Genomic DNA, 15794 nt, shown 5'->3' with positions numbered 1-15794 from the left:
AAATGGCACAGGTTCGAATCTTATCATTGTTTCATTATTCCGTGAGTCTGTATGCACTTGACTTGTGATTACGAAAGTCACCCTCATCGAAAACAAGTATTACGCGACGGGCTCTGTAATATTTGCGGTTTGTGGCAAGAGAGAGCGCCCTCTTGCGTTGACAATACACGTGTATTATTGTACTTTGTGCCCCCCCCCCCCCTTAAGATATGTTGGATGCTCCAGTCGTCCAGGGTCTATCCATGACCGCCGGGATGGGCTAATCGGCTTGCATAGATTCTTGTTCAGGAAATAATAATGTTATGAGTGCAGTGCTATTTCTACAGGGGTGCAGTGTGATGCGTGATGGGACTGAGCATTGTCTGGATAGACCAATGAGCGTGCTTGATACGTTTGCCCATCCCCAGCGCATTTGGTTATGAGGCAAGGCGCTGGGGACGAGCGAAGGATATCAAGGTCCTCAACCCACAGGTCATTGAACTCTTGAGAAAACAGTGAGATCAATAGTATGCGCTGTGAATTATAGTGCTACCGGCCCTCAATACATGTAAATCACATTTTAAACTATTAAAATCACACACATACTAGTTCACACGGAACTCCATTTTTCAAACATTGAATTTTTCTCCATTTTTCTCCATTGTCAACTCGACATAATTTATTGCAAACAAAAAAAGTTATATATACATACATTTCATCATTGGTAAAGATATATAAAATAAATTTAAGGCACAATTATAACATACTTTTTATAGCATTATTTTGTCGGCCTCCTATAACAGAGGCGTGCAAGTATCGCGTGTTTTCAGCATTGGTCCGTGAATATGCGAGATTTTGGTTCATTCTCACTTTAAGTAATGTATGTCACCCCATACTGTATTGTTAAAGGAAGTAGGGGGTTATTTGGGGGAAAATTTAAGTCGATCTTTCAAGGCACTGGACACTATTGGTAGTTGCTCAAAAACTGACTTCTTGGTAACGAGCAATGGAGAGCTGTTGGTTGATAGTAAAAACATTGTGAGAAACGGCTCCCTCTGAAGTAACGTAATTTTTGTGAAGAAAAAAAATTCTCACTCAAGTAATATTTGCATTGATTTAGAGACCTCAGCTAAGGTCTCGAAATCAAGCATCTGAGAGAACAAAACTTGTGCGACAAGGTTTTTTTTCTTCCGTTATTCGCTCGCAACTTCGACGACCAATTGAGTTCAAATTTTCATAGGTTTACTATTGCATGCATAATTGTGGTTCCCTTGTTAATACATCAAAGATGGCGGCCGATGACGCGTATTGCAAACCATCTATTAAAGGGAAGGTATATGCCTCGTGTTTCAAACAGCTGCTGAATAAATTTGATTCATATTTCATAATTCAAAAAACATGTCTTAAAATGTTTCTGTTTCTGCTAGCGCTTTGTTGGGTACCTTTTGGTAGATACGTGCGCAATATCAGACTGTATAAATGTTTAATTGGTGGTAATAGTGTTTTGTTTGTCTATTGGTTTGTTCTCTGCATGGATGCAAAGCATTGCATACCATGGTCTCAAATTTGAACACCCCAGTTTTTACTATGATATATATATTAATTATTAAAATCAAGTACTTAAAATATTAATAAATAATGCTTAAAACTCCATACGGTATATAACATCAAAAAAAAATTGATAAAAACAAAAAACCGACACTTTTCTTTCAAATCAAGCGGTTTGTGCGTGTCTATAACTTGTTCTTTATAATAAAAACCCGATAATACTACATGTATGTTATTACACTCCATTGTAGTACTATTACTAAAATATAATATAGGATACCAACATATAATATAAGATATAGTTCACCAATGTTTGGTACGTTGTCGTGTATAGTCCATAGACTTATCGTATAGTGTTTCCGTGAATGCCTCAGAGGGAGCCCGACTGTTCCTATTCCGTTCAGTCTAACTGTTCATCTTGAAATCCCCGCCCCCTTCCCACCCAGACCAACTGTTAGAGTCGTAGAAGGCAAGAAAGGTGGGTTAAAAACTAGACATTTCGAAAGGTATTGCTTTAATAATACGGTGGGAAAAGGTTATTTTGTTTCTATGGAAAGCCGTGCCCGAATAAGGCATCTGTGAAATTATTAGAATAGAAGAAAGTTCCCGCTTAAATTTAGAATCAAATTTTGAAGCATTTGCTTCATTGCACATTGCCCAATTGCGGCATAGAAAGTACATGTACTGCTTATTTTCTGTGCTAAGCAGATACGAGCAGGGTACCAACCATGCAGCCTCAAAATGTACATGACGTGTGACATGTAGTAAACTTTGCTATAACCCTTTTCTGCTTAGCCTAATTTTAGCTCCTTTTTGAAAATCAGCTCTTTGAAATAGGCACCAATTCGGACACGGCTAACAAAATAAAATATGCTCGTCTGGTTGGTGCGGCCATTTTGTATTTTCACCAACTGAAAATTCGGAGGTTTTTAAGGCGAGGTTGAAATTTTAAAACATAAACAAAGACCATCATGTCCAGTTTAATGGAAGACGTTTTAGACACTTTAGGTGGCAACAGATTTACCTAATGCACTGAGACTTTAGACTTACGTACACACTGGACACTTGGGCTTATTCTGCTGCCACCTAGCGTTCAAAATATTCAAACAAAATTGGTTTACTCTAAACATGAAAACAGCGGCTCAAACTTAATATCAACATTGAAAAACGTTGGTCTTAAATTTAAAATAAATGTCAATTAAAAGTGAAAAATTAAAACTTAAACTTGTGGTTAATCATTTTGGTAAAATAAAACAACTGAACCGCAGCACCAGATAACATACATTAATGGCATAATACATCGTTGGCTTAAAAGAGTATAAAACAATCGTTAAAATTTCTTTTCTATATAAACATGAAACATCATTAAACGTATTATGTAGGACATTATCTTTTTAAAACGTCGTACGTTTTCGAAAAAAGGGTTCACAAACTTTAAAAAGTTCGTTTGTGGTGGATAGTTTTGTATATTAATGCAAATCGCTAACATTGTTATAACTCCACTGAATTTGCTATGGGGTTAACAATTCTTAAGTGCTTTTAACGCTGCATACGAAACCGGGACCTGAAAACAAAAGAGGTCCACGTGCATACGACCACACAGTGTTTTTAACGTGTTGAACAAAGGAATGTCAACAGAGTGTGTACGGAACACAATGTTGTGTGTGTTCGTATAATGTGTATGAATCAGACTGGTATGAATGCGTTGGGAAACCATTGGGTTTGTAAGACCAGTGAAAGACAGGGCACCAGTCTAGCGGGTCCACAGTAAACGTGTAATCAGACTGGTATGATTGCGTTGGACAACCATTTTGGTCTGTTAAACGAGTGAAAGACAGGGCACCAGTCTAAGGGGTCCACAGTAACCGTATAATGTCTGTAATATAATTAACGCTACCTCGGGTCTGGGGACGGGCCGCGGACAGCCCTCCGTCTACGACTCTTCCATCGCACCGAACGCAGTCGGACTCTGGCGCTGTACACCCCAAACTTTGCAGATATTTTCCTGGACAGAAGCGTGAGTTCCAAAGAGCTGAGACTCATGCACATGGAGGTGAAACAGAGTCCGAAGAAAGAGTATAGAAAGGAGAAGACCAACCCGGCGTGGACGTTCTGCGGGAGGAAGACAAGGTCTCCAAAACCAATCGTGCTGAGGGAGATGAAACAGTAGTAGAACCCATCCAGGAAAGTCCACATTTGCATGGCGGCAAAACACCCCGCGCCAAATATGAGATAGATGAGTAAAAGCAGCAGCGCCAGCCATATCGGAATGCTCAGCATTGCGATATCGGCTTCTGAGATCCGGGCGAATTCGCCGATGGTGCTGCGTCTGTCCGTCACGCCAGTGCGTTGGCGGAACCTACTCATCTTCTTCTCTTCGTCCGAATCCATGACGTCATCGTCGCTGACGACGTCATCATCGTCGACGGAATCACCCGAGTCCATTGTTTCACCACCGGCCACGTCAACACTGACTGAGTACGGCTGGCGCTTCGGTGAGCACTCGGTGGAGTTTGAGCTGGACGACGCCACACCCGAATCGGTCGCGGCCCGGTCTCGGTATTCCCTGTCGTAGTCGGTATGCCGAAGTTCGTGGTCCAGATCACTAGAGTCGCTACGAGTCCTTTCCTGGATGTGGTTTGGCAAGCGACCGTTCTGCCGGACGGGCTGTGCTCGGAAGCTGACCACACCGGGCGCTGAGGTGCGCCGGTCGGTACCTCCTCTCATCACCGACGGCCGGTTCGACTCACGCCCGGTCGAGTTTCTCAGGCAATAAATATCCTCCAAAGATTTCGATTTACTTCTCGATAATACTGCGTGTGTATTCGGCATCTTATCGACCATTCCTTTCCTTCTTTTTCTCCTGCTGCTTCCAACAGCCGTCGACCGTCCGTTGTCGACATTTGGGTCTACAACATGTTCACTTTGCAAGTACTGGCCACATTTCTCACATTTCATTGAGTCAACGACTATTTCATGTACGTCCGAACCTTCCCCTGTTCCGTCTGGTGTCACTATTGTTTCGCTACTATCAACAGTCCTTACGGGGTTTTCCTCCTCCAAGCTCTCATCGACCACTACCGTTATTTCCTCGCAATCTACGGCAGGGTTACCGGCAATCTCCGCTGCTAGAAACTCCGTACCCTGCCTGCCGCTCATCGCAGTGTCATCTTTTGGTGTTCTTTTTGGACAAACAGCATCCTCTTCCGGCGATAGATTCTGATACACAAACACATCATCGTCCGTTGCACTCACACTGTCGTCATAGTTTAAATCCACACCCGGTTTCGTTATTTCCCCACATTCTGAAACACTTTGATCGCCAGTACCTCCAAATGGTACCTCGGTGGTTTGAGGAGCGGTTGCTATTAAATGTGTATCTTTATCAGAACCGTGAGGTTCAGTGTCTTGATGAGCCTCATTAAAGCAGCCAGTACTCGAACCTCCGTACTCGCTGTTCGCCTGCTGCTGTTGCTCGAGGTACAGACTCCCCAACCCGTACTTGGCGTAATCCTTGGTACCCCTCATCTCAACCTCACGATCGCCTCTTGTGGTATCAGCCTCACACGACTCCTCGTCGAGTGTTGACATTGCAATGTTGATGTGAACCTCTGGGATGTTGAACCGCGTATTGACCACATCGCTAATATGAGGAGTACCTCTCCCTGAGGTTTCATTGTTCTTATCCTCAGCATCATCGTCCTCACATCTGGAATCTTTGGAGTCAGCGTCTTCCCCTTTCTTTTTCTTCCTCCTTTTGCATCGCTGACAAAAGATGTATTTCCCCTTCCGGAAGGCGATGACGGCAATTTTGGTCCAGCGGGCGAACTTATTTCCTGTAGGGAGGAGAAAGAATACGATGTAATTACGTTTTTTTTTTTTTTTTTTTTTACTTTTTGAGGGGGGTGGGGGGCTGGGGTAAGCAAGGAAGTCGCCAGACACACAAGGCTTGAAGGTCCCTTCAAGGTGTGGGCTTCAAATCAACTATTTTTCCAGGGGCCGTTGCCACCATGATCATGGCTGAGACAGGGTTACCCCCTTTACTGTGTTCTCGCATAGTCAAATATTGAAACCATGAAACCAATTATTATTGTGATACACCAGTAGAACCTTCGTATCTTTCTTGGTAATTCTGCCTGTAAATAAATTATCAATTCATTGACCCCCCCCCAAAAAAAAAAAAAAACAACAACAACAACAACAACAACAACAACAACAACAACAACAACAACAACAACAATCGATGATCCTTCGTTTAGTACACATTCAGGAATAATTACTCAGAGGTTGCTATGGTTTGGAATCATTTTTTGTAAGTTTGTTTCTGCAACTCTACGGTTCAAAACCACCCCAAACTATTAGAGATTATCATATACATGGTGTATACCGCAAACCTTACTATATCGTAATTCCACCATGCAAAGTTTCAAATCCTACTTTCTGTATATCAATGCATGAGATTTATTCTGCACAAAATTGATTTGTATACTTGCCTATATCGGTTATAAACAACAACATCAGGGGTATCCCAATCACTGCATAGAAAATGGCGAACATTCGTCCGAGGGGCGACAGTGGCGTGACATTGCCATAACCTGAAGTAAACAAAATATAAGAAAACCATGTTAGTTATAGTATGGCATACTCTTGTTTTTGCTGTTCCCATCTGTCAAATGTCATTGATTGCAATATCAATTTCTAATGGCGCGTTTTAATATAATTTTATCAATGTGGTTTGATACATCAGTGCCCTGGTCATTGGGCCAATAACATTCTTGCAAACAATTCTCAGCTCCCCGGGAAGCGAACTTTTTTTTCCAAACGACATTGCAATATTTTTTTCCCTCTGCCGCTGTGATTGGCTTTTCCCGTCAAAATTACGTCATAATGAAATTGGCCTGTTATTTTACCAAAATCATTGCAATGTCGTTTGGGGAAGGGGAAAAAATAGCCCCGGGAGGTATAGAGCCCCTGGCTGCTGTGGCGCTCAGTGGCTTTTCCGTACACCATATCAACATCTACCCACGCACGTACCCATTTATAGCCACATTAATAGTGACGTGTCTTGATTCGAACCCACGGGATTCGAACCCACACCCCGATGAATAAAACACCAGAACTTAAATTCGATGCTCTAAACCATGACGCCCTATTTAGTCGAGTTCACCTTTGGGAGTAGATGTCCTAAACGTATTGTACAATGTAGTGCACAATTTATAACCGACGCAGCGTTTAGGTTTACATGGCTATGCAATATAGCGGCCAAAAAGGCAACCGTGGCAGATGCCAGTGTAGTCACACGTTAAGTTGGTCCAATCAGTCAATAGACCGATTCGGTCATTACAGCACATACTGATACTGCTCAAAATGAAGTGTTAATGATTAATTCATTCACAAACACCATAGTGATTGGTGCTTAAAGAGAGGGTGATAAGTTTCTAACAGTCCAGTTTCCTCACTTGGTGTATCCCATTTTTATGCAAAAGATAACCAACCTGAGATCCCTCAAAGTCAAATCTGAGAAACGTTTCTGTCAGATATGTTTCTCAGATTGTGTATTCCGAAGTAAACAAATATTGACTGCTTCGAGTGCGTTGTTTAAAACTATGACTCCCGAGGTGATCCCCGGAGCATTCTATTTTCCCGAGGCGAAGCTGGGGGAAAATAGAACGCTCCGGGGATCACCGAGGGAGTCATAGTTTTAACCATTGCACGAGTAAAGGCAGTCAATATTTGTTTTTTAGTAAACGACGTATACGGAAAACCGTTCAATATAACGAAAACCGTTGGTATAGTGTCCAGTGTCTTTAATACAAAATTAAGAACACTTAAAGGCACTGTACACGTTTGGTAATATTGTCAAAGACCAGTGTTCTCACTTGATGTATCCCATTATATGCATACAATAACAAGCCTGTGAAAATTTGGGCTCAATTGGTCATCGAAGTTGCGAGAAAACGATATAAAAAACCACCCTTATTGGACGAACTCGTGTGCTTTCAGATAGAAATAAAAGACTTTTAGCTAGAAGTCCATTATTTTAGTGAGAACTTACCTCTTTCTCAAAAATTACATTACTTCAGAGGGAGTCGTTTCCCACAATGTTTTATACTATCAAAAGCTCTCCAATCTCGTCATAAGTTAATATTTGTTTTGAGTAATTACCCAACTTGTACCTTCCCTTTAAACACCTCCTTACCTATTGTTGATATGATGGTAAAGCTGCAGTAGTAAGAGTGAATCCACGACCACACTCGCCCTTCCTGTATCTCTAAGTAAATTGGCGGGAACCTCACAAGTTTTTGCTCCCAAATTTTAAGGAGATCCACATGGCATGTTTCGTTTCCCGAGCAAGTGTTCAACTCGGCTGACAAATTGTGCCGCAGTGACTCCATCAGGTTCCACTGCTCTACTTCTCTGGCTGCCTCCATCCACATGAAACAGAACGCTCCGATGCAGAGGTAGGATTGAATGAAGAGGAATAGACCGAAGGATGAGGACATGACTCTCTTTATGAACCTCCAGGCGGGGTTACCGGTTGGTTTAGAGAAACTGGGCCGGCCTTGCGCCATACTGCTACGGGCCATCGAAGCCTGTCTGAGGTACAACCCCGGACCGATGGGGAGAATATTACTCGCATCCCGGAGTGGTGGCGTGGATTCCAAACTACCGGATCGGGAGTGGCTCATCTGATCGGTGCCTCCGGAGCTCCCGACGGTAGTCCGACGGGAACGAGAGCTCATGCCACTGACCGTGGAGAAACGCTTCTTCCCCGGGTGGGCCCACGGTGGGGTCTCGAGGTAGTACGAGCCGATTTCGTTCTCGTCGGCTTCGTCCGCCGCATTACGCGCATTGTGGGATTGTTGGAAAAACATGGTTGTTTTGGGGTGAACTATCCTACTCAAATCAATTCTACTTTCCTTTTGAAAGCCCACACATTTTCAGCCGAAATATCTAACACAAATCTGATGACTTCAAATATTTATCCACGGCTTACATTCCTCTGAAAAGTTATTTGTAAAATAACTTTGACAGGCTTAAAATATTTAGTGTCTCCAAATCCGTTCAAAAAAGTCATGTACTTCCTCACGATACTTTCTCCCTTTTTGAGGTAAAACAGGCAATTTATGAGCGTGTACTCCAATTCACTTTCTTGCAAACGTCCTCACTAGCTTTGCTCCCAATCGGCAGAAGAAGTTGCAGACGAGTTTTCAAACTATCTTTTATCATTCCATTTAGCGTGTGACGTTGTTGGTCTGATAACCAAGAAATATAGATCCTTAGGTAAGCGTAATTCCATCCGATAATGAAGTCCCCCTTTAGTTGTCAATGTTTTACGCGTGTTCCCCCTCCTGAGTCAACTCGACATACTGATTTTTAAAGTTGGTTAGTTCTCCTTAATCTAAGCTCCAGTAACATATGACGACAGCATGAATTTGATGACGTTTTGAAGGCTTATCGAAAGCGATGTCCAGACTTGTTTATTTTCCTACCTTGGGCAAAAAGTTAACATAAAGATATGACCTCCTTGTTGAATACAATGTCAATTTAGTGCGATGGCGATTTCGCTTCGTCATTCCCTGGTTATAGTTTCCAAGTGTCTCGTCGCGTTCTCGTTGAAAGGGTCTTGAAGAATGCTCGACTAGTTCCCTATAAGTTTGCCGACATTATTACAGTATATTCCACATGATGAGTGTGCCTTGGTCAGTCAAGACGTCAGCCAAACTTGTTACGCAACATTACGTTGTGTTTATAGTTTGTACGAACTCCGATGACGAGCGAAGTTGATGCTCTTCTAGAACCAGACCAATGCGACCAATTATTGGCGGGTGTACGAAACACAGTTTTCACCGGATGTCACTGACCAGAGTCGCATAATTACGCTATGAATACAAGTTTTTTAGACTTGGTTAATGATGGTGTTAGTTTGTTTCTTGTACTGTGGATGTATCAGTTGCCAACAACCAGTCGTTCGTTTCGTCAATGGCGAACCTACATGAAAGAAAAATAAGAAACGCCGATCAATAATGCTCGTTTTAATCCGCCCATACAAGCAAAATGTACAACACAAAGAAGTGAGCGTGGGGCCTGGGTGTTTATTATTATTCATGCACTTTGGTCACAGTACGGGGACGGAAGGCGAGCGGCCATCTTGGGTTCTTAAAACCCATTCAAGTGTAAACAAGTTGAGGTGACCGAAACGAGGCTGAATTGGGAGTAGTCTGGCCCCTCTAGTCACATGAGAGTGAGTTACTCTTACTGGGTATAAATGGGATAAGAAGACAAGGACAGATGGAACTTTTACACATGCTTTGGGTGACGGAGTACGAAGTACCAGACTGGAATGTTGCCCGTGGAACCCTTGGTGTGTGGGAAGGGTTAGGGAGGGGAGAGGGAGGGGGGGGGGGACAAGTGCCCCAAAAAAGTGAAATATGATGTGTGAAATGTGGTTCATTTATGTGTCAGATGTGAACTTTTTGTTTCCCCAAATGTTAAATTAAAGTCCTTGTCCAAAATGTGAATTGTATTGTGTCCGAAAATATGAAATTAATCGTGCCCCAAAAGGTGAAATGTATCGTGTCACAAAGCTTGAAATTTATTGTGTCCCGAATTGTGATTTTTTTGAAATTGAGATGTCAAATGTTTATGTTTTTGGGTCTAAAGGTATAAATGTTTAGGTCCCAAAGTATGAAATTTATTGTGTCCAAAAGTATTAAATTGATTGTGTCTCAAACTGTGAATGTTATTTTGTCCCAAAATATGAATTGTTATTGTGTCAAAATGTGAAAAATGTGTGTCCCAAAGTCAAAATAACGAGGCACAGAAACCATAGAACAAGTTATAAACTGCAAGGATGTGTAATAGTTTCGAAAGCTTAAAATTACCGACGTCATTATTGTTGGTTCGGGGCATAGTTACAACCAATGAAGAGCACAAATATGTGTATTTGTGTTTAAAATGTGTTTTGAATTGCAACTGCATCTAGCTATTGATGATTTTTAGTGCGTAGGCCTATGCTTATTTCAAAACAATAGTTATTGGGGAAAAAACTGAGGAAGTTCATAATGTTCATGTTTTGTTAACGTGGCGTTTATATAATCAAATAAATTAATAATAACAATGTTGAACTAGGGCGCCATGGCTGTCAATAATGACACTCCTTGCGCGAAAAGCAAGAACTCTGCTAATTGAAGTTTTTTCATTGAAAGCAAAACAAACAAAAAACAAAAAAAAGCAAATAAAAGGAAATTTCTTATAAGAGATGAATGAGTAACCTGTCAATGTCCATTATTTTTGTTTATATCTTGCAAAGAGAACTTTCTTCGAGATGGGTTTAAGGCCTTAGCGTTAACCGCTATACAACAACAGCTTGGGATGGTGATTGGCTCATCGACGACTGTTGCATTTCGCCAATCAACTCTAACTCAAATAGTATTTAAATAAGAACTTTTCAATTTCAACACTTTGCGCTCACTTATGTTATTCTCTTTTTGCCCGGTGCATTGTCTTCGGGTGTACGATTTTAAAAAAAAATTATAAAAAACGCTCGTTCGAATAAGGGCAGTAAAAAAATGTAATGAGGCAAGGTTTGGACATACATCAGCCGTCGTACTCGATCGATTACACTTTTGAGTTTACCTTATGAATGATTGAGGGCGTTAGACAAAGAGATTAAGAATTACCCCCTCAAGCGATCGATATATCGCCATGGTGTGGCTACATCTAATGTCGGCTTGTTACACATCGCCCACACTACGGTGTTATTTGAACGGGGTCGATGGTAAAGTCATCGGTTTCGCTTGGTGGTCGATAAATTCAAGATGGCGGTGTTTACTGTTTTAGTCCAGTTGAGTCATTTGAGTTGGACCCAGTCGTATCTTAATATAATAATGCAATGCATTTATATCGCGTTCTATACACAGTGCCTCATAAGCTGTGAAATTATGTGAGTTTTGAGTTGGCGCTTGAAGGTCGCACGCAGTAGACGATGCTTTCCTAATAAGCCTTTATGAGATATGGCGGACACAGTGCTACAACACTTTAAGGTTTGGGTAAATTTGTGGGTATATTCCCAAACCAAACGGTACACTCGTAACACGTCAGCCATACCTCAAAAAGGCTTATAGACTGAGCATATGTTGTTAATTAGTATCACATTTTACATAAGTGATTTACAACATAAGTGATTTTAACAACATAAGTGATTTTCAAGGTCATAAATTACATTACACTAAAATAATGGACAAAACAAAATCTCCCTGCGTAAAACTCCATAAGGTTGGGCCCACGATGGTCCCATAAGTTTAAATTAATTAATAGTGATGCGAGACTTGCACAGTCTATGGTACACGGTTGTTCCACAATCTAAGGGCAACAACATGAACTGAACAGTAGCCATCATTCAGAAACATAATAATAGTAGCAACATGCAACTTGTTGTAATGTTCCTACGCTCAAATGTTGCACATTAGTTCAAATTGAGGATACAAATCTAACTAAATTTGTAAATATACGGTAGATGAGTCTTGCGTACTCTCTAAATGTAAAAGAGTGAAAAACACCACTCTTTACATTTCGAGCTGTCCCTCATATGGCTCTTCAAAAAGAGTGGTGGTTATTTCACTCTTTTAGAGGGGTTTCACTCCAGGACAGAGTGAAAAATCACTCAAAAATATGCAAACTTCAATCTAAAAGAGTGGAAGACCACTCGAAAAGGAGTTGTCCTTCATATGGCTCTTCAAAGAGTGCTTTTTCACTCTTTTACATTAAAGGCAGTGGACACTATTGGTAATTACTCAAAATAATTATCATCATAAAACCTTTCTTGATTGCGAGTAATGGGGAGAGGTATAAAACATTGTGGGAAATTTGAGCTCAATCGGTCGTCGAAGATGCGAGAAAATACTGAAAGAAAAAACTGCTCACTCGATAAATCATGGTGCATTTTTTTTTGTTATGCTTACGCACATTCTTATCCGACATTAAACACAAAAATGTGCTTACCGGTAAACAGCTTTATGAAATCGGGCCCAGGTCGTCGTCTTGTGTTTTGATTTTATTTTGTATAGTAATTATTTGCCCTGTTTGTAACCCCTCTCAAATCATTTCAGTGATTGTAGTTGAAGTTTATTTGACAAGGAAGGGTATAGACACCTGTGTGCACCATGTGAATTATTATGTTAATCCAGTCTGGGGAAACATCTGTAGTCACGTCGATGACAATTGACTAAAACTAATTATGTGGAACAAATTATAACAGAAGACTGCGGTAACTCAACAGCGGGCAGGGTTTTTATTGACGCTAGATTTTTTTAATTTTTTTATCTACCATTGTATTCGTTTAATATTTGCGTCATGGCGCACGTGAACTTAATTTTTAATAGATTGAAATAACATTTACTTTTTTAAAGGAACATTGCAGAATTGGAGAGAAAACACATCGTGAAGATCACAGAGTGGCATAAAACTTATATGGTCTAAGAAAAGTAATGATATAATTGAAAACACACCTTGAAATATTTCTGTCTGGAAGGTCGTATTTGATGAGAAATAAATGAAACTAATTACCCGTTCGGAGTTTATCGCTCAGTGAGCGTTGTATTAATTTACGGATTTGCTTTGTCATGCAACATGTGTAATCAGTTTTTCACTATTTTTCTCGTGACTCAGATGGCCGATCGATCTCAAACTTCTACATGTCTGCAGCTTATGTGTTTGGTGGAATACATAAAGTGATTACAATGCCAGTAACTGTTTTGTTATAGCGAAAACCAAGTATGTAATGTTCATTTAAAACTGTTCAATAAAACAAATTGTAAACTGCATTGCGTGTCCATTGCGTGTTTCCCTCCATTGATGTCCATGCAAAAAGAATAGTATACACATAATGAATGTTTATGAGTGCAATGGTGCGAATATGTTCATGAGTTGAAAGATGGAATGTTCTATTCAACGAGGCGGAGCCATCCAAGTAGATCTTTGTAATTTTGATTGAAAGATACAACTTTCAAAACAATCAATTTCAACTGTAGAAGCCGAATGCTAGTAATTTTACTATGCCTTCTTGCAGTAACACCTGCTGCGTTACCAAAGACACGCGCACGCAGTGATGTTTTTACTCAGCTTTTTCGTTCCATCCGAAAAGTACCATTGCACGCTGCCAGCGTGCAATGGTACTTTTCGGATGGAACGAAAAAGCACGGTGAGTGACTCAGCGTGCAATGGTACTTTTATTTGCTATCACGTGACGGACGATCCTCCAATCAAATGGCAAGGATCTGCTTGGGTGTTATATAAAATGTTCTATTCAACGAGGCGGAGCCGAGTTGAATGGAACATTCCAGCTTTCAACGAATGAACATATTCGCACCATTGCACGAATGAAAAACATTCATTATTTGTTTTATATAACATCCAAGTAGAACTTTGTCATTTTGATTGAAAGAAACAACTTTCAAAACAAACAATTTCAACTGTAGAAGCCGAATGCTAGTAATTTTATTATGCCTTCTTGCAGTAACACCTGCTGCGTTACCAAAGACACGCGCACGCAGTGATGTTTTTACTCAGCTTTTTCGTTCCATCCGAAAAGTACCATTGCACGCTGGCAGCGTGCCAGCGTGCAATGGTACTTTTCGGATGGAACGAAAAAGCACGGCGAGTGACTCAGCGTGCAATGGTACTTTTATTTGCTATCACGTGACGGACAATCCTCCAATCAAATGGCAAGGATCTGCTTGGGTGTTATATAATCCCCACTAACGAATACACAATCTGAGAAACGTAACTAACAGTAACGCTTCTCGGGTTCCATTTATGGCAATTGGGGGGGGGGGCTTGTGTGTGAACTTTCTTTCGGTTTTGTTTCAAAACTTCATAACAATATCAGTAGACAACCGTGGAACAATGTTGTTCTGTCGCAAGTGAAATATTTTTCAAAACTTAATCAATATACATTTGAATGTGCTTATTTTACTTCATGGGGAATACAAAATATGATCAAATAAATTTGTTGAGGATGTGTTGAATGTTTTGAAATAAGTTCGAAAAGACTGGCAACAAATACATTTACTTGGGTTGTTTAATACCTTAGGAAAGGTTGTATATTTACACACAACGAGGCAGGGCATACTTTTGGTATCCTCGTTTGGTGCACCCAGCGTGCATAAAATAGCAAACCTGTGAAAGTTCGGGCTCACTTTGTCTTCGAAGTTGCATGAAAATAATGAAAGAAAATTCACACGTGTTGTCTAGAACTGCGTTCTTTTTGGATGGCTTCATGTCTGAAGCCTTTCTCAAATTCTAATTTTTAATACGCAACACCTTTGTTGCGTAGAAATGTATGCTTTCAGATACCTGCTGAGAAAGGCTTCATGCCTGAAGCCATTTAAATGATGTGGACACTATTGGTAATTACTCAAAATTATTATTAGCACAAAACCTTATTTGGTGACTAGTAATGGGGAGAGGTTGATGGTATAAAACATCGAGAGATATGGTTCCCTCTGAAGTGACATAGTTTTCAAGAAAGAAGTAGTTTTCCAGGAATTTGATTTCGATACCTCAGGTTTAGAATATTGAGGTCTCGAAATCAACCATCTAAACGCACACAACTTTGTGTGGCAAGGGTGCTTTTTCTTTCATTATTATCGCGCAACTTCGATGACCAATCAAGCTCAAATTTACAGGGTTGTCATTTTATGCATATGTTGAGATTCACCAAGTGAGAAGACTGGTCTTTGAGTGTCCAGTGTCTTTAACCAAACTTGTGCAATATTTGTTTACCTCTTTCGCTAGAACTGTATTGCTTCAAAGGGGGGCGTTTCTAACAATTAACAGCTCTCCTGTGCTCTATACCGAGTACGTTTTTATGGTAATTAATATTTTTTAGTAATTACCAAAAGGTATACTTACCAAAGAAGCACCATCCCCTTAAAAATGTGATCATTTAAAACGCTAGATCCAATTTGCAGCGTATTAGATCCGAAAACCTATTTGAATTTCAAATAGCTATTCCTAAAGTTTGGAGTGGTTACAAACTATCAAAGGGAGCCGTTTCTCACAATGTTTTATACTATCTAACAGCCCTCATTACTCATTACCAACGAAGTTTCTACGCTAACAATTATTTTGAGTTCTTACCAATATAGTGTTCAGCGCCTTTAAACGAATCTGCCACAAGTATTGAGTTTTAAAAAAAATATGTGATTTTCACACTTTGTTTTAACACGTGTTTTACCGCAACATCACACAATCACAATGCGAGT

General features: G+C 40.5%; 1 protein-coding gene across 1 annotated transcript; it reads right to left on the bottom strand.

Moving 5' to 3' along the window:
* Positions 1-1156: 1156 nt before the first annotated feature.
* Positions 1157-8402, bottom strand: LOC117304052. The gene is made up of 3 exons (XM_033788534.1): positions 7727-8402; positions 6021-6122; positions 1157-5363 (listed from the first exon to the last, which is right to left on the bottom strand). The coding sequence occupies exons 1-3, from the start codon at positions 8400-8402 to the stop codon at positions 3421-3423; spliced, it is 2721 nt and encodes a 906-aa protein (XP_033644425.1). The 3' UTR covers positions 1157-3420.
* Between the last annotated feature and the right edge of the window lie 7392 nt (positions 8403-15794).

Source organism: Asterias rubens, chromosome 20 (genome assembly GCF_902459465.1).
Source record: "Asterias rubens chromosome 20, eAstRub1.3, whole genome shotgun sequence".
In the NCBI taxonomy this organism is placed as follows: Eukaryota; Metazoa; Echinodermata; class Asteroidea; order Forcipulatida; family Asteriidae; genus Asterias; species Asterias rubens.
This window is presented reverse-complemented; position numbering and strand designations above follow the sequence as displayed.